At 42.9% G+C, this 23,710-nt stretch overlaps 1 protein-coding gene and 1 long non-coding RNA gene across 3 annotated transcripts; one reads left to right on the top strand and one right to left on the bottom strand.

The window, feature by feature from the left end:
- Nucleotides 1-3,075: 3,075 nt before the first annotated feature.
- NPHS2 (NPHS2 stomatin family member, podocin) lies at nucleotides 3,076-23,710 on the bottom strand. 2 transcript variants are annotated; one of them, XM_008543505.2, is made up of 8 exons: nucleotides 23,188-23,710; nucleotides 19,776-19,879; nucleotides 14,416-14,488; nucleotides 12,686-12,768; nucleotides 9,730-9,933; nucleotides 6,874-6,929; nucleotides 5,173-5,251; nucleotides 3,076-4,000 (listed from the first exon to the last, which is right to left on the bottom strand). In XM_008543505.2, the coding sequence occupies exons 1-8, from the start codon at nucleotides 23,459-23,461 to the stop codon at nucleotides 3,722-3,724; spliced, it is 1,152 nt and encodes a 383-aa protein (XP_008541727.2). In that variant the 5' UTR covers nucleotides 23,462-23,710; the 3' UTR covers nucleotides 3,076-3,721. The 2 variants fall into 2 exon arrangements, with proteins under 2 accessions (XP_008541727.2, XP_008541737.2); XM_008543515.2 differs by having other exon boundaries at nucleotides 6,870-6,929; nucleotides 23,188-23,516.
- Nucleotides 3,347-10,149, top strand: LOC139078998 (uncharacterized). Its single transcript, XR_011532243.1, has 3 exons — nucleotides 3,347-4,365; nucleotides 4,820-4,887; nucleotides 9,358-10,149. It is a non-coding gene; the product is annotated as an uncharacterized lncRNA (long non-coding RNA).

Consider the following 23,710-nt stretch of genomic DNA (forward strand, 5'->3'; position numbering starts at 1 on the left):
CCCTTGAAGTTCTAAGGTGGGCCTGCAAAGCCTCCTTAGGATGACCTCTTTCTGGTTATTTCAGGTCCAACAACCTGCAGTACACCAGCCCTTAAGTGACATGCCTGCACAATAAATGCAGGTCTAGACAGACCAAAGAGTCAATGTCATTCCCCAAGTGCCCTGGAATACCATTGTCATAGAATTTGTCATAGACTTGTCCCACTCTCCTGCCATGTTGTTTTGGTCATGGTGGACTCCAACATCAAATTGGAACATGTTTTATCAGCTTACTGCCTGCAATAGGCTGACTGTATCTCCCCAAAATTCATATGTTGAAACCCTTACCTCTAATGTGATGGCATTAGGATGTGGGGCCTTTGGTAGGTGATTAGGTTATGAGGAGGAGCCCCATGAATGGGATTAGTGCCCTTATAGAAGAGACCCCAGAGAGCTCCCTTCCCCCTTATCCAATGTGAGGACACAGCGAGAAGATGGCTGTCTCTGAATCAGGAAGTGCAGCCTTACCAGATGCCAAATCTGCTGGCATCTTGATCTTGGACTTCCCAGCCTCCAGCACCGTGAGAAGTAAGTTTCTGTTGTTTATAAGCCACCCAGTCTATGGTATGCTGTTATAGCAGCCCAAACTGACTAGGATACTGCTCCTCTATTAATATTAAAATAAATTTCCAGAGAAAAACTGTTCCCTAGTATGTATCTTAGCTTTGGATTACACGGTCCAGCTTGTCCTCTACCCATCATTTCAAGGTCAGTTCCCAGGTGGAATGCAGCACCTGGGTCTCAAGAGACTTCTGCTGCTGGGACCTTGCAAACAGCACTATCAGCTTACTTAGCTAGTCTCTGAAGAATTTGCCTTCGACTATTCACTATACTTTTTCACCCAGAACACAGTTTCATAGCAACTTCTCCCCATTATTTCCTTCCCATCAAGCCCTCTCACCCCAACAGCTGGTTAGTACCTGAAGATACCATAGGCCACTCAAGCAGACCTGGAAGGTACCCCCCAACAAGCTAATGAGAAATTTAAATGTTGACTAGAGCTAGACAACAGAGGAGAATAACCAGTGGGTAATATCATAGGCACTCCCCAGATATATAGGCACATCTGCCTTTGACAAAAACAAAAAAACAACAAAACCATGCAACGTGGAATTATTAAGGGTCATAAAAACCATCATTACATTATGACCCTGGCATTCACTTCTAATTGTTCTATTCCTGACTCTGGTTATGCCTGAACTAGCATGACCCTACCTCCTTCTTCATTACTCAAGCCGACATTTGCCAAAGTGAGATCAGGAACCACCCACACTGGTGAAAAGTGACCAACAACTCTTGATGTCATCTTAACTCCAGTAAGCAGTGCCCTGGGATGGGTATGGACCAAGACAATGGTAATGAGAAATACTTCCCCCTTCAGGGATGTTCTAATTGCCATTGGCCCTTTAAATGGGCTAGACTATCTATGACTGTGCCCTGGCTGGTCCACAAAAGCAAACTAGAAACCCTAAGAGATTAGACATTCTAGGAAATCACCCAGGAGTGCCCCCTAACTCTCATTTCATCCACTGCTGCCTTGTCAGTGCTTGCTTTCCTCTCTGGCACCACACTGCTGGCTCTGGCAGATGTTGTAACCTGCCTGTGGCTTACTTGGATTTGACAGCCTTTTGGATTCCACGTGTTGTATTTTGACACTTCTGCACAGTTTAGAGCTTTGCCTGCTCCTTTGGCTTCAGAGTCTCCCATTGCCCGCAGCAGAGATTACTCAATCTATGGCTTTCAACATTGCCACTCCCACACAAGCAAGTATGGTCCTTGGGAGTAGGGACTGGGGATATTTTTCTTTTAATAAGATATGGAAATATTTCTCAAAGCTGGATGAAGCAGCCTTTTGAAACAAAATTCAAAGTTATCATCTCAGTACATAATAACCGTATAAGCTGATTGTTATAACAATAAATGAATTTGACATGGTTGTCATGAATACATAGGTTTTGAAGTCATCTAACAGTCCTGCATAATCTTGGGAAGACACATTGCTTGGCTAAAGTTCTAGGGCATAGCAGGGTTGGGCTAGAATGTTTGGTTTTCCCAGGTGTGGATGGAGGTGAGGAGGTGGCCTAGAGATGTGACAGAGATGACCCTAAGGCTGGCATCACTATATACTGCTAGGGAGTTTTTGTTCTTTCTTTTTTTAGAGGTCAGGAAGGATGGCAGAGAGGGAAGGAATGAAGTGATTGAGAGACAACAGGTTAGGCAAAGCATCCTTGATCTTGGGCCTTATTTCTGTCACTTAAACATAGTGAGAAAACAGCCTCTCTCCAATGGACAAAATGCTACACAAGTTTCTAGGTCCACTGCAAGGAGCTCAGAATACATTTTTCTCTCTGAAATAACGTTCAGTAGAGTTTTATGGGCTAACATTCATGAACAAAACCACCTTATAGGTGTTTTTATGCAAAATGTTTAAAGTTCCGATGAGGGACAGCAGGAAGATATCCCCAATATAAAATAATAACATTGGATAACACGAAGAGTAAAGAGAGAGCTGAAGGACAGAGAAATCACCCAATAGTGAGGCACTGGGGATGGTTACCACCATTTCTCTCGGTACCAGCACCATGGAAATTCCCATTTTAAGTAGCACTTTGTTAGCATGACAATTTTAGTTATATTTTTGTAATGTCTTATGTATTATTGATTTTTTCTAAGATTACAGAGCATTTGCTATATACCTGAGTATGCTTTCTTATTTACTTGGCTAATTTTTTTCTGTAGATATGTATTTCCAATTGTATTAGGCAAGTTAATGGAAAATAAGATTTAAATAATATTATAGGAATGTATTCCTACTAGGGAATATCTGTACAAGAAAAGAATACTTCAGGGCATGTATAGATCACATAACATTATTATTGTTTGAAAAATAAGCAAGCTGGTAAATTCCATACTGAAAATACATCAGCTCCATATTTACAGTGACGCTTCCTCAGATTTTAAGCAACATGTATGAGATAAATGTTTCTGTCCTTTCATTGCTCTATATAGAAAAGGAGTGCCCACAAAAAGAATTCCTTTTAAATTCTTTAATTAAGTATAAATTTTATATCCAACCCAAGTACATCTCTTTTTCTTTCATTCACTCAGGAACGTTTAAGTGTCACCGTGGCGCGACTCCCAGGGTTAGGTGCGAGGAATCTGGGGTAGAGTGTACAAGGGTGAGCGTGGTCGGGGAAAATGACTAAGACGTGCCTCTGAGGAGCGCATGGTACAGTTGGAGAGAAGCCTGCATCTAAAGTCCAGGATTACAATAGAGTGTGATAAGCACAATGATGGAGGTGTGGAAAGGGCTGTGGGAGCAGCAAAGAACTTGCCAAAGGGGCCAGAGGGCATACAGCAAAAGGACATTTGACCTAGATTTTCAGAAGTCAGAATTTAGCCACATATAGACTCTAAATTCTTTCTGAAGAGGAGTGTCGGCTAAAGCTCTTTCCCACAGTTACTCTGATTAGATGATCCACCTAAACTTGTTGCATGGCTTCTTTGTCATTCTGTCATCTCACCGTCTTCTCAGCTATGTTGCTACACTGTGACTGCATGCACTACAGGGACATTCCATATGGCAACCAAAGAAAGGCAGGCAGTGAGGTCAGAGAAGCCGGCTCAGGGACGTGGCTGGTATATGGCAGGCCCCGTTCCAGCACACTATCCTCGGCTCCTCCTATAACATGGGAGAGTCTTTCTTTTTAGGATTCAGTGGCTCAACAGGTTTGGGAGGATTTGGGAAGGGGATGCTTCCTTGAGTTCTGTTGCTAGGAGAAGACAGGAAATTTAGCAAGTCACACGGCAAAGGTAAAACCACCGTGGGAGGTTTCTCCGTGGACAAGGACTGAAGGGTATGGAGGTATCGAAGCTGAACAGCAGCCGGAGAGCCTGAGAGAATCTCAGCTGCCATCCTCAGGGACTCCGAGGCAGCCTTCTCCCCTTCCGCAGCGATCATCTAGAGAAAAGATGTCCGGAAAAGCAAAGTGATTTTTCTTCTTTGCTCCATGAAGGTTTTAATCACTATTCAGTGTGACACAACCAACAAGCACGGAGTATCTACTGTGCACAGGCGCTATTAAGCACCGGAGAACAGACTGTATTTCTCAAGATCTTGGTCTAGGGAGACAGATTATACTATTAATTGTAACTTAGGGCCAAATTTGTTAAGGGCCACGGCAGGCATAGATGCAGTGTTAAGGGGAGTTATTAATTCTGTCTAGAGGGTCTTGAAAGATTAGTAGGATTTTGCCATATAGAGAAAAGGTTGGTCAGCATTCCAGGTGAAGACACGGAATCCTGAAAGGATGACTGCCAACTCAGGTAAGCATTTCAGAAGAAAAAGCACCAAGCTCACCACCCAAATGCCAGCTGAAAGTGGGCAAAGAGGACTAGATTCAGAGATCTAGAAGCAACTCTGCCCAGAGGACCACTGTCCTCCTCCCCACTGCTCCAAAGTTATTGACTTTCTTATGTGTGGGAGTTTTGTCTTCACCTACTTTCTGTTCTTTAAAAGAAATTTGCCTCTTTTTGGTCCTCATTTTCTTCTTCCCAACACCCCTCCCACCCACACCTCAATCCTTAGGAGCTGCTGGCAGCCACATCTTTGCTTCTCACTGGCATGCCTGAGTAGAGGCTATGAGTAGCACAGACTTCTGTCGGCTCTGGTGTTGAGGGAATGGGCCCTGCTCATGGTTATCCCTCCAGAGCTTGTGCAAGGTTAGGGATACAGGTCTGGGTGTCATTTACCTAAAGGTGACAGGTGACTGATATCCAGGGAAAGATGCCTGCACGACAGAAGAGGGATGAAGTGTGAGGAGACGCCTTTAAGGAGAGACAGTGAAGGTAAGACTCAAGAAGGAGGAGGTAAGACTCAAGAAGGAGGAGAGCCTCAGAGAGGGGGTGTAACAGGTAAAGAGATGTTGCATTAGACAGGCAGCTATTAACACACTTTAAGAGAACAATAGAGTTGGCAGGAGAGACAGAAGCCCCATTTCCTCCCAGTGCCTGGATGAATGAGAGGTGGGAAGGCAGAGGGGAAATGCTCTCTATGAGCGGGCCTTTTGGATCCTCCAGCGCTCCTCAAAGAGCAGCCTCAGTGGGAGGACAGCCTGCTCAGTGCTGGCTCACCCGCACTTTGGCCTGTCTCTGTGCTTCGGCTTCCACAGCCAGTGAGTGCTGAAGCCCGGCTGGCAGCCTCACATCCTTGCTGAAAAAGAAAGAACACGTGGGTAGGTAGATACGCAGCACTGCTTTTAGCAGCCAGGGCTTTCACGCAGACCTGCCACCTTCTCTACTGTTGTCTCCTGATGTGTAGCAAGTTCTGATTCAGCAGAGCGTGCCGTCCCTGGACCTCTGGACGGACGGTGGGCAGAGGGGAGTGTCTCAAGGGTCAGGGCTTCAAAGGCAGACTTTTACCATCACTGATGCTACAGTAGAACTGTGGTTTTCTCTTTACAAGTAAAACAAATTTTGTGGATGTATTATGATTATTTTTTTCCCACGTAAAGTTTCTAAATCCCAATTATTAAATTTGAATACTGAAAAACAGCCTTGAAGAGCCATACTATTAATAATAAGGGAAGAAATTTAATTCATAAAAGAGAACTGATTTTCAAAAGGATAGAACTAACCAAATAAGAACAATACTTAGTATATTGCATAAAAGATACAAAACTGTATTTTTATCCTTTTATCTATGAAAAATACACAGACAAAAACCAATTGACAGTTCTTCACAAAGTTAAACAGAGTTACCATATGATCCAGTAATTCCACTCCTAGGTATATACTCCAGAGAACTGAAAACATGTTCACACGCAGACCTGCACACGCGTGTTCGCTGCAGCATTATTCATAATAGCCTCAAAGTGGAAACAACCCAAATGTCTGTCAACTGATGAGCAGATAAACAAAAAGTGGTATAGCCACACAATAGAAGGTTATTCAACCATAAAAAGGAATGAAGTACTGATTCGTGCTACACCATACATGAACCTTGAAAACATTATGTTAAGTGAAAGAAGCCAGACACCAAAGGCCACATATTGTATGATTACATTTATATGAAATGTCCAGAAGAACAAATCCAGAGAGACAGAAAGCAGTTAGTGGGTGTCAAGGGCTGGGGGTGAGGGGGCAATTAGGAGCTCCTGCTTAATGGGTTCAGGCTTTCTTTTTGGGGTGATGAAAATGTTCTGGAATTAGATGGTAGTGATGGTTGCACCACTCTATGAATATACTAAAACCACTGAGTTGTACTTTATTATTATTATTTTTTTAAATTTTAATTTACTTATTTATTTTGGTGAGGAAGATTGGCCCTGAGCTAACATCTGTTGCCAATCTTCCTCTTTTTGCTTGAGGAAGATGTCACTGAGCTAACACCTGTGCCAATCTTCCTCTATTTTATGTGGATGCTGCTACAGCATGGCTTGACAAGCGTTGTGTAGGTCCGTGCCCAGGATCTGAACCCACGAATGCCAGGCCACCAAAGTGGAATGCGCAAACTTAACCACTATGCCACTGGCTGGCCCTTGAGTTGTATGTTAAGATAGTTAAAATGATGAGTTTTATGTTATGTGAATTTTATCTTAAAAAAATATATTTGAAAATCTATAGAGACAAAATGCGAAAGTAATTTGCCCAAATGTTACAATAGTTGTGTTATGGCTATGAGGTAATAAATGATTTTTTCCTCTTTTTTCCAAATTTATGCTAATATGGCTATGGTGCTCATTCCATGAAAATAATTTTCAAATAAAAAATGTTAAATGAAACCAAAATATTTTCCTTTATCATATCGTTCTACCTGGTTAATTTCCTACCCACATTTCTGTTCTCTCCACTTTGATTCCCCAAATACAAGTCACTGAATCCAGGGCGACCTGTGGAGGGAAGAGTTAAGATGTCAGTGAGAACGTCCAGGTGGGAGTAGAGCCCCCTGTGCACTGATGGCCACCGTTCTGTATTGAGAAAGCACATTTCTTCTGAAACAACATTGTTCCCCTCTTTTGTTTTAACATCACGGTGCTTTGCAAAAAGTTGTTTAATTTGCACAGTGCCACTTGATAAATATTTGTGGAATTAAAGATGATGTGGTAGGCTGAATAATGACTTCCAAAGACATCCATGTCCTAATCCCAAGGACCTGTGAATGTTACCCAAAAGGGCCTTTGTGGATGTGATTAAAGTAAAGGATTTGAAAGTGGGGAGATTATCCTAGATCTTCCCAGAGAGCCCTGAATGCAATCACAAGAGTGCTTGTAAGAGGGAAGCAGAGGGAGATCTGAGGACAGAAGAGAAGGCGACGTGATGATGGAGGCAGAGACTGGGGGGACGTGCTGTGCAGATGGAGGAAGGGGCCACAAGCTGAAGAATGCAGGCTGTTTCTAGAAGCTGAAAAAGGCCAGGAAACAGATTCTGCTCTCAGAACCTCCAGAGGAAACCAGCCCTGCTGACGCCTTGACTTTGGCCCAGTGAAACTGATCTTGGACTTCTGGCCTTCAAAACTGTAAGAGATTAAATGGGTGCTGTTTTAGCCACCAAGTTTGTGGTAATTTGTTACAGAAGCAATAGAAAATAATGCAGATGGTGTCTTTGTTAAATTTGTTTTAAAACGCTCTCATTAGAGAACCAGAGTCTCTCCTGTCTCTCCCAGACGGCTTTCATTTACGGGTGATTCCTCTCCCTTCCTGTTGGTGGCATCTGTTTCCCCTGCTTCTCGGTCCCAGGACGGGGAAGAAAATGAACTGTGGGTTCTGGAAAGGAGAGGCAAGGCTTGGAGCTCGGCATGTGGGATCACACTCTTTCCTTTTTAACTTATTTCTGATGATTTCTTTGTGGCCAGATAAATAGCTAGCTTAGTGCATTGAGAACCCTAGAAGACTAATTTGGGGTTGGTGAGAGGAAGGAATGTTGAAAAAGATGCCACAGAGGAGGTGGCATCTTAAAGAACAAATACAATTTTGCCTGTGGGGAAAAGGGAAGTATTCCAAGGAGAGGAAACAGCTTAAGAGGAGGCATTTGGAAGCATCACAGTGCTGGACGCTGGAGTAAGGTAAGTAGGCTGGAGTGTCAGATAGGGTGGGAGAAGGACAGCGAGAGGTGAGGCTACCAAAGTTGGGTCATTTATTCACTCATCCAAAAAACATTATCTGGCTGCTGTTCAACAAGCCCTTTGCCAGGTGCTAAGGACAGAGATGAATAAAATATGACCTCTGCCAATGTGGAGTTCATAATCGGGGAAGAGAAACGTATAAATACATAAATTATAATCCAATGTAACAAAGGCAAGCTTGAATGTCAAGAGTCTGGACCCTGTCCTTTATCCTTTAGAGGGGAAGGATGACCAGGAGGAGAGGCTGAAGGGAAAAGAGGGGGAGCACACTTGAGTGGTTTGTTTTTTGTTTTTGTTTTTGTTTTTTTGAGGAAGTTTAGCCCTGAGCTAACTACTGCCAGTTCTCCTCTTTTTGCTGAGGAAGACTGGCCCTGAGCTAACATCCATGCCCATCTTCCTCTACTTTATACATGGGACACCTACCACAGCATGGCTTTTGCCAAGCGGTGCCATATCTGCACCCAGGATCCGAACCGGCGAACCCCAGGCCAATGAGAAGTGGAACATGCGCACTTAACTGCTGCGCCACTAGGCCAGCCCCACTTGAGTGGTTTTAAATTCCAGAGCAACAACTCCTGAGTGTGCTTATTTTTCCTTTCCAGCTTCTCTTATTTCCTAAGTTCTTCCCTTTTCCATCAGGATACTAATCGCGGTTTTATCTGTATCAAGTTGGACAAGTCACAAACATTTGGAAACCTCATTTTCTCAGTTTAATCACTGCCCAGGCTTCATCAAGCACAATCGTTATCAATGTCTTTGATTCTTAGATCCTTCTATTGGAGGTTCTCCTTTCAGCTAGACGTGATTTGTAACCTCCTAACTCAATTCCGGGCCTGGGTGCCCCATGGCCTCAATGACAGGCTCCATCATGGTCACTGCTACTTGACTAGCCAGCTGCCTGGAATCCTGTTTTGTTTTCACCTCTCTTCTGAATATCTTTGCCAGCTTGTCTCGGGGAGAATCAAAGATGCCTGCCCTGGCGTGGGCGAGGTTGCTGAGCTTGCTGCCTGCGGGCTAGCGGAGGCTGCTCGTGAGGCAGTTCTTGCTCTTCTCTGCCTCCTCTCATTGAAATCAATTAAATCTACATGATTGATTGGGTAATTAATCATGTAAAGGTCAATGACATCTTACCTCTTGTTCTCTGAAAGTCTTATTTGAATTTATCATTATTTAACTTTGCTTGTTTCCCCTACTAGACTGTAAGCTGCCGGGAACCATTCCTCATCATCTTCGTGGACCACCATCCCCTCCTGCACAGCCCCCCCACCACTGCCAGCTCCCACTCCCACCACTTTGTGCCATGTGGGCCCTTTACAATTAGTCTAAAGCCACTGGGTAGGGTTGAGAGCAAAAACTGTGTCAATGACTGAGTAATCAGCACCAGATTGGTGACTATGATAGGCTCAGGGTCCATTTGGCAACCTCTGACTTAGTTATCAGCTCCTTAAGGGATGACCTCTTCAGCAGTGGGTGCCTGGCACATGGAAGACTCAACAATGGCCAATGAAGAAATGAAAAAGAGATAAAGCGATATTTCGACCTATTTGATGTTAAGTTTATCGAAGTACCTTTACATCTTGGGCAATGCTTTTCCTCTCCAGAAGAATTTCGGTGAGGGATCGATGTGCCAGGAGACGCTTCATGGTGGTTTGCACAAGGAATTGGACAGCTTTGGACACATGAGCGAGACTGCTCAGGAGAAGAGACGCATTTTCCATTCGGTAGTAGCAGATGGCATCTATCTCCATTATGAACATGTCTTTGGTCACAATCTGGGCAGAAAAAAACGTTTGCATGACGGGCCTGATTTTGGGGCTCCTTTCCCATGTGGGTGGAGAGGAGCTAAACGTGTTCAAAGGGCATTTTCTCAGAGTAAGATTATAGCGAGAAGGAAAAAAAGAGTAGCTGGCTCACCCTTCATTCAAAATAGATGTGGTTTTGAAGATTATGGAGTTTTTATTAAATACACTAAAGAACTCCCAGTTTAATCCTGTTGTAAATCCTTCTGTAAAAAAATCATGAATAATTTCCTGATATGAAGACATTCAGTTAATTGTATATCTGGTCTTTTTAAACTGATGCCAAAAACTGTGCCAAGAGAGAAGCCCATTCTGGGAAACAAGCACTTTCCTGTTTGGCTTGCTGGGCGTACGCTAGAGGGCAGACTGGTGACACACACCCAAAGCCCTAAAGATGCACGTTCTCAGCATTTCCATTTTAAGCACTTAGCACAAGGACATATTTTAAGCATTTAGTTGCAAGGTTGTTATTCATAGTGTTGCAATAATAAATTGGAAATAACTTAATATCAACCATAGGGAATTATAACTTGTGGTACGTCCATACAATGAAATGCTATGTGTCCACTTAAAATAAAAGGGGAGGAACGTAGCTAATATATGAAAAGATGATCACAATAGATTGTTGAGTGTAAAAAGGCATGTTACAAAATACTGTGTATGGTATGCTATATATACCCGTGTGTAAATAGAACCACACATATAGAAAAATCTGAGAGGATATACTCCAAAATATCAACATTTATCTATAGGTAATAGGATTAGGGGCAAATTTTATTTCTTCCTTTTTTACATTTTATTATCTAAAACAAGACTTTTAAAAAATATATAATTTCATTTACATTTCTACTTAGTAAAAGAAAGAATGAGAAAGAACTTCAAACTGAAAGTAGGAGACAATATAGGAAAGGCTTATAAATCTGAATTACTAACAGAAAAATCTATATGCTACCCTACTTTTCCTTTAATTTTTAATTGTGATAATCAAATTTATCATCTTAATCATTTTTGATGTCCAATTCAGTAGTGTTAAGTACATTCAAATTGTGGTGCAACTGGTCTCCAGCACTATTTTCATCTTGCAACACTGAAACTCATTAAACAACAACTCCTCATTCCCCTCTCCAACTACCATTCTACTTTCTGTCTCTGAGTCTGACTACTCTAGGTACCTTATTTAAGTGGAATCATACAGCATTTGTCTTTTTGTGACTAGCTTATTTCACTTAGCATACTATTCAAGGTTCATCCATGATGTAGCATATGTCAGAATTTCTTTACTTTTTAAGGCTGAATAATATTCCATTGTAGGTATATACCACATTTTCTTTATCCATTCAGTCATTGATGAACACTTGGGTTGCTTTCATATTTTGGCTTTTGTGAATAATGCTGCTATGAACATAGGTACACAAATATCTCTTCAAAACCTTGCTTTCAATTCTTTGGGGTGTACGTGCAGAAGTGGAATTGCTGGATCAAATGGTAACTCTATTTTTAATTTTTTGAGGAACCACGGTGCTGTTTTCTACAGCAGCTGCACCATTTTACATTCCCACCAATGGTATACAGGGGTTCCAATTTCTCTGCATCTTCGCCAACACTTGCTATTTTTTGGTTCTTTTTTTTCCTTTATAGTAGCCATCATGGTGGTTTTGATTTGCATTTCTTTAATGATTAGTGATGCTGAACATCTCTTTGTGGGTTTTTTGGCCATTTGTATATCTTCTTTAGAGAAATGTCTATTCAAGTCTGTATTAGTCAGAGCTCCCCAGAGAAATAGAATCATTGGGGGGTGTGTGTGGAGAGAAAGAGAGAGAGAGATTTTAAGAAATTGGCTCACACAATTGTAGAGGCTGACAAATCCAAAAGCCTCAGGATAGGCCAAAAGGCTGAAGACCCAAGGAAGAGGTGATGTCGCAGCTAGAGTCTGAGAGCAGTCTGCTGGCAGAATTGCCTCCTTCTCCAGGGGAGGTTAGGTTAGTCTTTTTCTTTACCTTTTTTTTTTAAGATTTTATTTTTCCTTTCTCTCTGAAAGCCCCTGGTACATAGTTGTATATTTTTAGTTGTGGGTCCTTCTAGTTGTGGCATGTGGGACGCTGCCTCAGCATGGCCTGATGAGTGGTGCCATGTCTGCGCCCAGAATTTGAACTGGCGAAACCCTGGGCTGCCGAAGCGGAGTGTGCGAACTTAACCACTTGGCCACGGGGCTGGCCCCGGTTAGTCTTTTACTTAAGGCCTTCAACTTACTAGATGAGGCCCACCCACATTACGGAGGGTAATCTGCTTTAATCAAAGCCTACCAATTTAAATATTAATCTGATCTAAAAAATACCTTCACAGCAACATCCACATGCATTTGACAAAATATCTGGGTACCATATCTTATCCAAGTTGATACATAAAATTAACTATCACAAAGTCCTTTGCCCACTTTTAATTGGGTTGTTTGCTTTTTTGTTGTTGAGTTATAAGATATCTTTACATATTCTGGATATTAACCTCTTGTGAGATATATTATTTTCAAATATCTTCTCCCATTCCATAGGTTGCCTGTGCTTTCTGTTGATTGTGTCGTTTGAGGCACGGGAGTCTTTAATTTTGATGTAGTCTATACCTCTACTTGCCTTTTCTACTTTTGAGCTTAAATAATCATTTTGTTTTAGATGAGAATTGGTGGCTCAGCCACACGTAGAGAGAAAGCAAAATCCATCATTTGGCTTACCTCATGAAAAGGTATCTCCAAGGTTTGGAGACGAAGGTCAACCTTGTGGTAGGTGTCCAGGCAAGGCAAAAAGAAGAAAAGGCCTAGAAGAGGGGGAGAGAGAAGTGACAGGTGAATGGCTAGCATGGATACTGTTTTGGGTTCACCTTTTTGGGGTCAGGTTGCCCATGCATTGCTTTTTTTAGCCTCTAACTACACACAGACCATTGGGCACCACCTCCTCCGCATAGTGTGTTTGTTGTTGCTAAGGTTACCAGATAATCTGGTGTTTAATCTGGCACACTTTTGAGGGTAAAAGGAGAACACTGTTACCACTTACTCCAGGAAAATAGGCATAAACAGGGATTATCCCCAGTTAAATGGGCTGTATGGTCACCTTGGTTACGGTGCTGACCCCTCTAGATCTTGTGTCCCATGACTGTCTCCTTCACTAGATTTGAACTCCCTCACAAGAATATCTTATACACTATTGTTAGCTTTATTGCCTGACTTAGTGCCTTTTAGGTGCTCTGTAAAATTATTTTTTAATTCATTTATGTACCAAGGTGATAAACTTTAGAGCCAGCAACCTCCATATGGTGTTTCTTAAAATGTGAGCCCCAGAGGTAATCAGAATAGCAATATCCTGATACCACAGCCTTCTGGTTGGCTAGTTATTCCTCATCCATCCAACGTAATGTACAGGGTAAATGTGAAATAAACATTTTAGATTGATTTGAGATTTCTGAGAGCCCACGGACACTGCAGGCTCCTGCAAGAGCCAAAGCTTTGTTGAAACAAGCAGCATCTACAGAGCCCAGGATCTCTCTGAGGAGCAGCCCAACTACCAGCCCTTTCTAGCCCCAGTCAAGAAGGATGCTGAAAACTAGAATCAGAACAGGACAGTCCCCATCCTAGAACTCAGGGTCTGGTTCTACTTTTGTGTGAACCCATCTGTTGATTCTGAATCTTCAAACTCTGACTTGTGTCTTTTACTCTGGTCTATTCTCTGCCTGTTTCTGTAGAAGTGGCCTGGAACTTGGACCCTTTCCAGTATATGCACAGTGGGACTATGCCCCTCTCACGCCTTCCTGATTAGCTGGCATCGCCAAACCCCAACTACTAGAATTTCAGACTAACTATACTTCTATCTGTGCCCCATGATCAGATTGGACCTCTGGACATCAACACCACTAGCCTTTAAGGTCCTAGAGATCGGAAACTATGTCTCATTCATCCATCTTCATCTCCCTGGGAGTTACACAGCATCTGAAACACAAGAAGTGCTCAGTTTATGTTTCTTAAATTCCACTAACTGAAGGCCAATTTGTTATGTGGATGCTGAACTTTACCCATCTCCCATAGTTTGGTCTGACCCTCTGGACTCTGAACTAGCTCAGCTTTGCTCTGAGAATTCACAAATTCTCGCAGAGAATTTGCTCTGAGAATTAACTGAGCATGTACACATTCTGCTCAAACGGGTGCCTGGCCCTGGGTCCTAAGCCTTCTTGTTACTCCAGCCAGCCTGGTCCTGGCACTTGGCTCTCGGCACCCATCCTCTCTCTGGGTCACTGTGACCTGGTAGTAATGCTCTCTGAAGAATTTCTTAATAAACTGTGTTACAAGTAACGGACTGGAAAATGAAGATATCATGAATCTAGTTGCTTCATGTAATCTGAGGTCCATACTACAAATATGCGTGGATTGAAGAAACCAGCAAGTCTATAGGGGGTAAAAAAGGTATTTCTTACCAGGGCCTTTGGCCCTTCCAGGAAGCAGATGTCCCAGCCGGAATATAATTACTCTCTCATACTCCTGTACAACCTAAAAAGAAATGTAATACTTTTGAATCACTCCAAGAAAGAAAAAGAAAGTCTTCAAAAGGCCTTGGCATGAGGGGCTGGCCCCGTGGCTGAGTGGTTAAGTTCGCGCGCTCCGCTGCAGGCGGCCCAGTGTTTCGTTGGTTCGAATCCTGGGCGCGGACATGGCACTGCTCGTCAGACCATGCTGAGGCAGCGTCCCACATGCCACAACTAGAAGAACCCACAACGAAGAATACACAACTATGTACCGGGGGGCTTTGGGGAGAAAAAGGAAAAAATAAAATCTTAAAAAAAAAAAAAAAGGCCTTGGCATGAGAGTGATCCTAGGTATCAGAAATCTTGTGTTTTGAGAACTAAGAAAAAAATTTGTTAATACTTATATTTCCAAAATCTATATTTAGTAAGTGTAGAATTTCTGAAACCAGTGAAAAAGTATATTGGCCATGTTAATTTTTGAGCCCATGGACAGAATTTTGATTAAAGAGTCATGATTATCTAAAAAATAATGCTTCCACAATGTTCCCTAAATCAAAGAAATTACAGCATATTTATCACAGCGTGTTTAATTTTGTATTTTTCTGTGAGTTCTGCATTATTATCTTTTATATATATCAATCATTACTCTTTAACAAAAAGAGGGAGTGTGTATATATATATATTTGTTTTTTTGAGGAAGATTAGCCCTGAGCTAACTGCTGCCAATCCTCCTCTTTTTGCTGAGGAAGACTGGCCCTGACCTAACATCCATGCCCATCTTCCTCTACTTTATATGTGGGACGCCTACCACAGCATGGCTTGACAAGCGGTGCCATGTCCACACCCGGGATCCGAACCAGCAAACCCCAGGCCGCCAAAGCAGAATGCACGAACCTAACCGCTGTGCCACCAGGCTGGCCTCCAAAGATGGAGTATATTTTAATATCACTTCTTATATTTTGTTTCAAACTAAATTTCTTCTGAGGTCAGTTAAACAGGATTAAGTTGGATTTTACTTGCCAGTTTTCACTGGTGATGTATTTAGAAAAATTCAGGGCCAGCCCAGTGACGCAGTGGTTAAGTTTGCATGTTCTGTTTTGGCGGCATGGGGTTCGCTGGTTCGGATCCCAGGTGTGGACCTACACACTGGTTGTCAAGCCATGCTGTAGCCGGCGTCCCACATATAAAGTAGAGGAAGATGGGCATGGATGTTAGCTCAGGGCCAGTCTTCCTCAGCAAAAAAGAGGAGGATTGGTGGCATATGTTAGCTCAGGGCTAATCTTCCAAAAAAGAAAAAGTTCAGTGTTCCCTGAAAATGTGTAGTGCTATTTTTAAGTGACAAAAAAGGAGATTCTCTGTGTAGAAATGTCTGTCTTTTAGAAGAGAGATGGGAAAGTTACTGCACACTACTTTAAAAATGAACTTCACTTTCTGGCCCAGTATCAGAAGCTGGGTTCTACTGCTTGCTTATCAGTAGCTTAGTTGGTCATATTTATATATATGCCCCACCAGGTTGTGAACTCCCTAATGATATGGAGTTAAGCATTTTTCTAAGTGCCTAAAAAATGCCTGATGCATAGTAAGTGTCCAATAAATATTTGTTTAATGAATGAAGAATTTACTTGTGACTGTAGACAAGTCTGTTTTCCTTCTTCATTCTCCCTCCACTTTAGAAAGCTCCATTGAATATAATTAGTCAAGTATGAAAACGCAATGGAGAAACCAGAAGTAACACATTTTGAATGGGTTCAGGTAACAGGTTCTACTACCTACTGATAAGTCCCTTGAGGCCAAGAACCATGTCTTGTTCATCCTTGTGAGATTTAGAACTCCTGTGCCTGAACACTACCTTGCTTGTTGAAACAATGATTGCCCCAGACAGCCCCAGTTTCTTGATTCCCTAGCATTTCTTGTTTCTTTTCGGCTTTTATTGGAAGAAATAAATTCTTCTCAGAGATGAAGAGGAGTCTTACTCCTTCAAGACCTTGCTCAAATGTAACTGTCTAGTTCTACTTTCATGTCTACTTAATTGGCTTCTTAGGGCTTGCTCTTAAGTGATCAGACCTGAGAGCCTTCTCCACAAATTGTGGCTGAGTCAGTGTTGCAGCTCATGGCAGCCATGCAGGTGCTCAGATCACCCTTTAAGAAGAACCTGATGTCAACTATATGCTGTCTATAGGAGACACATTTTATTTTTATGCTGAGGAAGATTCACCCCGAGCTAACATCTGTTGCCAATCTTTCTCTTTTTGTATGTGAGCCGCTGTAACAGCATGGCAACTGACAGATGAGTGGTACAGGTCAGCGCCTGGGAATCAAACCCGGGCTGCTGAAGCAGAGTGCACTGAACTTAACCACTAGGCCACTGGGGCTGGCCCAGAGACACACTTTAGATTCAAAAATACAAATAGGGTGAGAGTAAAAGGAGGGAAAAAAGATATACCACACAAAGAGCAACCAAAAGAGCAAGAGTGGCATATTGCTATCAGACAAAATGGAGTTTAAAACAAACACACAAAAATGTTACTAGTGATAAAGAAGGACATTGTATAATGATAAAGGGGTCAGTGCATTAGGAAAGTATAACACTGATAAACATATACGCACCTGAAAATAGAGCAAAAATCCAGAGAAAAGAATATAGAAATAGACAATTCAACAATAGTTGGAGACTTTAATATCCCATTTTCAATCATTTATAGAACAAGACGACAGAAGATCAACAAGGAAACAGAAGACTTGAACAACACCGTAAACAAACTCAACCTAATAGACATCTACACATAACTCCATCCAACGACAGCAGAATACACATTCTTCTCAAGCACAGACAAAACATCTCCAGGACAGACTGCATGCTAGGCCATAAAGCAAACCTCAATGAATTCAAAAGGATTTAAATCACACAAAATATATTCTCTGATTACAACGGAAAGAAATTAGAAGTCAATAACAGAAGGAAATTTGGGAAATTCACAAATACATAGAAATTAAACAACACACTCTAAAATAACCAATGAGTCAAAGAGGAAATTACCCCAAAAAAATTATATACTTTGAGATGAATGAAAACAAAACCACAAGATACCAAAACATATGGGATGCAACTAAAGCAATGTTTAGAGGAAAATTTCTAGCTGTAAATGCCTATAAGAAAAAAAAAGAAATATCTCAAAATAATACCCTAATCTTCTACCTTAAGATACTGGAAATAGAAGAGCAAACTAAATCTAAGACAAGCAGAAATAAGAAAATAATAAAGATTAGAGTGGAAATAAATGCAATAGAAAATAGAAAAATAATAGAGAAAATCAAGGAACCAAAAGTTGATTCTTTAAAAAGATTAACAAAATTGACAAATATTTTGCTAGTCTGATCAAGAAAAGAGAGAATACTCAAATTGCCAAAATCAGGAATGAAAGAGGAATGATAGGGACATCACCATTGTTCTTACAGAAATAAAAAACATTATAAGAGAAAATACTATGAACCATATGCCAACACATTAGATAACTTAGATGAAATGGACAAATTCCTATAGAGACACAAACTACCAAAACTGACACAAGAAGAGAAGGAAAAACTGAAAAGATCTAGAAGTAAAAGATTGAGTTAGTAGTATTAAAATTTCCCACAAATAGGTGGCCAACCCAGTGGTGCAGTGGTTAAGTTCGCACATTCTGCTTTGGCAGCCTGGGGTTCACCGGTTCAGATCCTGGGTGTGGACCTATGCACTGCTTGTCAGGCCATGCTGCGGCAGGCATCCCACATATAAAGTAGAGGAAGATGGGCATGGATGTTAGCTCAGGGCCAGTCTTCCTCAGCAAAAAAAAAGAGGAGGATTGGTGGCAGATGTTAGCTCAGGGCTAATCTTCCTCAAAAAAAAAAAAAAGTTTCCCACAAATAAAAGTCTAGGACCAGATAGTTTCACTGGTGAATTCTGCCAAACATTTAAAGAGGAAGTAATACCAGTTCTTCACAAATTCTCCCAAAAACTAGAAGAGGAGGGGAATCTTCCCAACTCATTCTCTGAGGCCAGTATTACCCTGATACCAAAACAAAACAGAGACATCACAACATAAGAAAACTATAGACTAATATCTCTTATGAATATAGATGCAAAAATCCTCAACAAATTACCAGCAACCCGAATCCAGTAACATATAAAAGGATTATGCACCATAACCAAGTGGGACTTACCCTAGGAATACACAGTTGGTTTAATTCAATGAATGTAATACACCATATCAATAGAATAAAAGGCAAATACCACATGATCATCTCAATAGATGTAAAAAAGGCATTTGACAAAATCCAATACCCTTTCATGAAGAAGGGGAAGAAGGAAGGGAAGGAAGGGAAGGAAGATAAGGACGAAGAGGAGGAGGAGGAGAGGAAGAAGAGCCTGCACGAGGAGTGCAATCAGCGATGGCCCCAGCAACATTTGTAGGGTTCCAGCCATAGACATGCTCTTCTCTGGCAGCTTCAGCCAATGACCAAGAATGGTGAGGGTACTAGGGCCTGGCCATTTCTGCCCATAGTGAAACTCCTCTATGAAGCAAACTTTGCTCTGGAGTTCCCTTTCAGGCTAGCCAAGACTTTCTTCGAGCTGCACCACAGTCTGAGGCTCTTTCTGTTCAATCCTTCCTTCCCCTTCTCGTAGCACAGGTGTCAGACCTGCATCATCGTCTGAAGGTTTTCCTTGCTTTCTCTTGCTCTCTCTCCCCTTAATCTGTCACAGACAATGGCTCCCAATAAGCTCCTTGTACTTCTAATTCCTTCTAATGTGCTTCCTGAACTGACATAGGTCTTCATTTACTCCAAGGGCAGGCAAGTGTAACCACCTGTGGGCCAAAGATAAGTGTCATTCATGGTCTACAGAAGCTGTCTAACAAGTTTCCTTGAAGTGTCACCAGTGGAAGTAGACATCATGATCTCTTTTGGGCTCGTCCTTGTGTTACAGAGTACAGATGACCTAGACATAGCCCCTGTCCTGATGGGGCTCTCAGTCTAACGGGAGAGATCAGCTGTCAACAAATACTATACATGGGGTAAGTGCTAGAATAGATGTGAAAGCAGAGTACACAAGAGTACAAGGAAGGGAATGATAGTACGGGAAAGTGAAGGAAGGCTTCACAGTTACATTTGGGAAAGGTCTTCAAGGAGTAAGAAGTCTCCTGGAAGGTGAGTGGTGGTGAGGGCATTCCACGCAGAGCAGACAGCATGTACCAAAATAAAGAAGTAGGGGTGGACACGTTGAGGTCAGTGAGAGGCACCAGGAAATTACTTACTGGGTCCTCATGGAATCTCACCTTTATGCAGAACCAGATAGAAAAAGGGAAGGTCACTATGATGAAGAGCAGGGATGTGAGGACAAGAAGCCACTCACAGGCCCCTAAACTGGAAGACTTGGTACCTTAAAAAAAAAAAGCAGAAGAATAATTATATAGGAACTTCACCATATTCACTGACTAGTACTTGTTGGTCCACTCCTTGGTCTCAAGGTCAGAGCAGTTTGTAGACACTGCTGGAAATATTAGCATGAGCTGGATATCAGAGTGGTCAGTTCACAGGACCTGGGGCATTGTCTGTGGGAAGGGCTAATTGGGCCTATGGAAGGCGGAGCAGTATGAGTTCCAATTCTGATTCTACCATTTTCTGTCAGAGCAAGGCATATGACCTCTTCGAACCTCAGTTTCCTCTTTCTAGTGCTGATGTTAGTTTTGCAGTGGCGCAGCTTGCATATCTGCCCCCTTCAAGAGATATGCACATCAATTTGATGATGACCTTTCCAGTTGTTTCAGACATGGAGATAAAATTTTCAGGCCGATGAGTTATCCTCTTTCTTCCCAGCCCTTCAAGATAGACTCTTCACCCTTCCAAATCTTTACTCACCTTCTAGTCCTCTCTGAGGTTTTTAAACTGACAAATAGAATTCCTTTGACCAGTTTTCTAGTACCCGGAGATTAAAATTCTTGAGATTTACAAAACTATTACATTTTAATCATTTTCTCTATCCACTTGTCCTTCCTTCTTACGTTCAACAAATATTTATTGAGGACCTATATTGCCTCGGGCACTATCCCAGGCCCTGACGACACAACATAAACAAGACAAGGCCCCGGGAAGCTTGTGTTCTTGAGATCGGCTTTCCCAGACACTGTTTCATTTATCACCCAAGCAACCTGGATGTTGTGCACTCCAGTTCCTTATCACTTTTTTACAGACACTGATGGACTAATGTTAATCCCAGAAAGGCGATTTTCAAAGACTGTCTGGGAAGCCACACCCTAATCCAAAGAAAGAGCTCAGTCCCATAAGATTAGTGCCATACAGCCTAGGTGTGTCGTAGGCTAGACCACTTAGGTTTGTGTAAGAACATTCCATGATGTCGGCACAACGATGAAATCACCCAACAATGCATTTCTCAGAGTGTCTCCTGTTGTTAAGCGAAGCATGAATGTATTGCGGACTGTATCCCACCCCTGGAGTTCCCCAGTGTTCATCAGCATACTGGAGCCAGGAGAATCCCTGCAACGAAGCATTCTCAGCTTCCTTTAACCCAGTATTTCCCAAACATTTAACCAGGCATGTTTCTTTAAGGAATTCATGTGCTATAGACTTTATTTCTCATGCAACCTACTTTGGGAAATGCTCTATCAATATCATGTTAGTTTTTACAATATTCTTCCCTGAGGGCAATAACAGTGTTATTGCATGTTTAATTAGTTTATAAATGTATTTCATTTGCCAGAGGTAAACATGGTAAGTAAAAATAAATAAATGTACATACAGGCAAAATTACATTTTATAAGTGAAGAAAGTCCTCAAAATTCTTTCATACAGTAGTTAGGGAGCTGAAGAGAAAACTAATATCTATACCCAAAACCTAACTTGAAGCTTTATTCACAAAAGACTATTCTCCTGGAAGAAGTTCCTTGAATATCCAATTGGTTTGGGTTAAGTAAATAGCGAAACATTAGAAACATTAAATGTTAAAGAGCCTTTAGATTCCACACAGGCCAAGAATGCCCAACATTTTGGTAAAATGAAGCTCCTTTTTGTTTCTCCCAAGTCTTAAGTAGCCTGGCTGTGGGAGTGTGGAGTTAAGTGAGGAGGAGGAGGAGGGGATGTTGTTGCCTTTTCCTCCTGGAGCCACAAGAAACCTTCCCAGACAAGGGCTCTGCAAGGCTGCCTTGTCCTTAATGGGACTTCTCATCCATTGCTTGGGGTCTTGGGCTCTAGTCACTTTATAGCTGGAGAAATTGAGTGAAGCCCACCAAGGTGAAGCTACTTGCCCAAGGCCACAGCTGGCTGGTGGCAGTGCTGGGACCCTGACCAGAAATCAGGAGCGGCACCATGCAAGGATGGGCTTTTCAGTCAGACTGTCTGTCTTTGGAATTCTGGCTTCTTCACTTCCCAGCTGTAGGTCTTGGGCAAGTTACTTAATTTCTCAGCATTTTTCCTCATCTGTGATATGAGAATGATACTACTCAGTAAAACACCTACTGTGTGCCTGGCACATAGTAGGGGCTCCATAAATGGGGGCTCCCTTCCTTGCCCACCCCCACCAATGTGGTCTGAAACACAATCTTTACAAGACCTCCAACCTCCGCATTACTGTAACATTGAACCCAACAACCTTTTAATGACCAGAAGTTTCTGACCGAAGAAAGGGCATCAGTTAGGCAAACCAGAATTACCATGGGCCACAAAAACTATACCCCAACTGCAGGAATCTTTCTCAAGTCATAGCTTTCAAAGCTCCAGCACATACTGCATTGCTAGCAGCCAGGAAATGTTAAAATTTCATAGCCAGCAGAAAGCAATAAAACACACTATTCTTTATTTACTTTCCTTTAAATCTCCCTCATCCTACACTTAAGGTGTAATGAGTTTTCTTCTTCCATTCATTATAAAAGGTAATAAAAGCAGATAAATTTGTTCCTAAGAGTTGCTTCACCTGCAGAAGCCAAAGAGATACCTTTCCCGGTGACTCTCTCCTTTGGTCCAACTTTCCTCTCATTGAGCTTGCAAGGCTTCTGCTCTCATTGAGTATGTTCCTTGCTCCAGGCTCTGTGCAAAGTGCTTTGGATGTCTTATCTCATTTTATCCTCACAACCACCCTCTGAGGTCGGTGCCCTTGTTATCCCCATTAGACAGATGGTTAAGGCCCTGACTGTGATCATGTGGCTAGCTGAGATTTCAGCTTGGGTCTGCCTTTTCTCTACTTGCCTCTGCTGCCTCTACTTTTTAGAAAGAATGATCATCCCAAAGAAAGTCTAAAATGCTTTTAGGTAAAACTGAGGCGTGAGGATGAGGAGAGAAGAATAAGCTACATAGTTACCCAGAACCACCAGCTCATGCATGTCTTTACTTAAATTAGGTGCCTATATACTCTTCCACGGCCACAGAAACCAGCTGCATGGTTCCTTTTTTACGCTGATTGGTCCCCAACCTGGACCACACTCCTACCTCTCATCCATGGCTGGCCCCTGAGACCAACGGTACAGTATTTAGTTTATTTGTATTTCTTCTGATGTATTGTGGTCTCCACCCCTGGGGGGGTCGGTGGGTCTTAACTCGTGCCTTTTATTCCTTAGGAATCCGAGCAGGTCCAGCAGGCTGCTCTCGGTGGCTCTGGGTGCACCTTATCTGACATCCTTTGGGTACCACTTGGAAAGGTCGCTCACCCTCCCTGGTCCCTGACCTGCCGCCTGGTACCTTCCTCTGGCCGCTCGCTCTCCAGCAGCGCCACCACCTCGGTGCCCTCCTCGCCGGAGCCCCGGACTTCATCGACGTCCACCACGGTGGCTGCTGGCGCTCGGGGCTCCTCTGGGCTCGCTGCCCTCCCAGAGCCTGGCCGCTCGCGCCCGGCATCCCGGCGCCCGCGGCCTCCGCTGCCCCTCTCGGCCTTTGCTCTCTTGTTCTCCTTGTGGGGGGACCCGCCGCCTCTCCCATGGGCCTCCCTGGAGGAGCTCCGAGCCCTCTTCTCCATCCTCAGAGCGGCCGGTCCGGGAGCGCGGTCCCTGCAGAGTCACAGGCTGCGCTGTGGGGCGCGTCCGGAGCAGGACCTTAAGGACCGTGGGCGGGGGCGGGCCCCGGGGCGGGGCTCGGCTCGCCGTGAAGCCCCACAGCAGGTGCCCAGGAGGGCTGTAGGCGGGGCCCGCCAACCCGGAGACTGGGTGCCGCTTTCGACGATGAGTTCGTCTGAGAGCCGGTGTCCCAGTTCATGAGGTTTAAATGT

The sequence above is a fragment of the Equus przewalskii genome, chromosome 23 (genome assembly GCF_037783145.1).
Source record: "Equus przewalskii isolate Varuska chromosome 23, EquPr2, whole genome shotgun sequence".
In the NCBI taxonomy this organism is placed as follows: domain Eukaryota; kingdom Metazoa; phylum Chordata; class Mammalia; order Perissodactyla; family Equidae; genus Equus; species Equus przewalskii.

Excerpts from the sequence above, each read along its gene's own strand:
- NPHS2 (XM_008543505.2), bottom strand. The coding sequence starts at position 23,461 with ATGGAGAAGAGGGCTCGGAGCTCCTCCAGGGAGGCCCATGGGAGAGGC. Across the intron at positions 19,880-23,187 it reads GAGCGAGCGGCCAGAGGAAG|GTACCAAGTCTTCCAGTTTA; the intron begins GTACCAGGCGGC and ends TTTTTTTTTAAG. Across the intron at positions 12,769-14,415 it reads TGGAAGGGCCAAAGGCCCTG|GCCTTTTCTTCTTTTTGCCT; the intron begins GTAAGAAATACC and ends CCCCTCTTCTAG.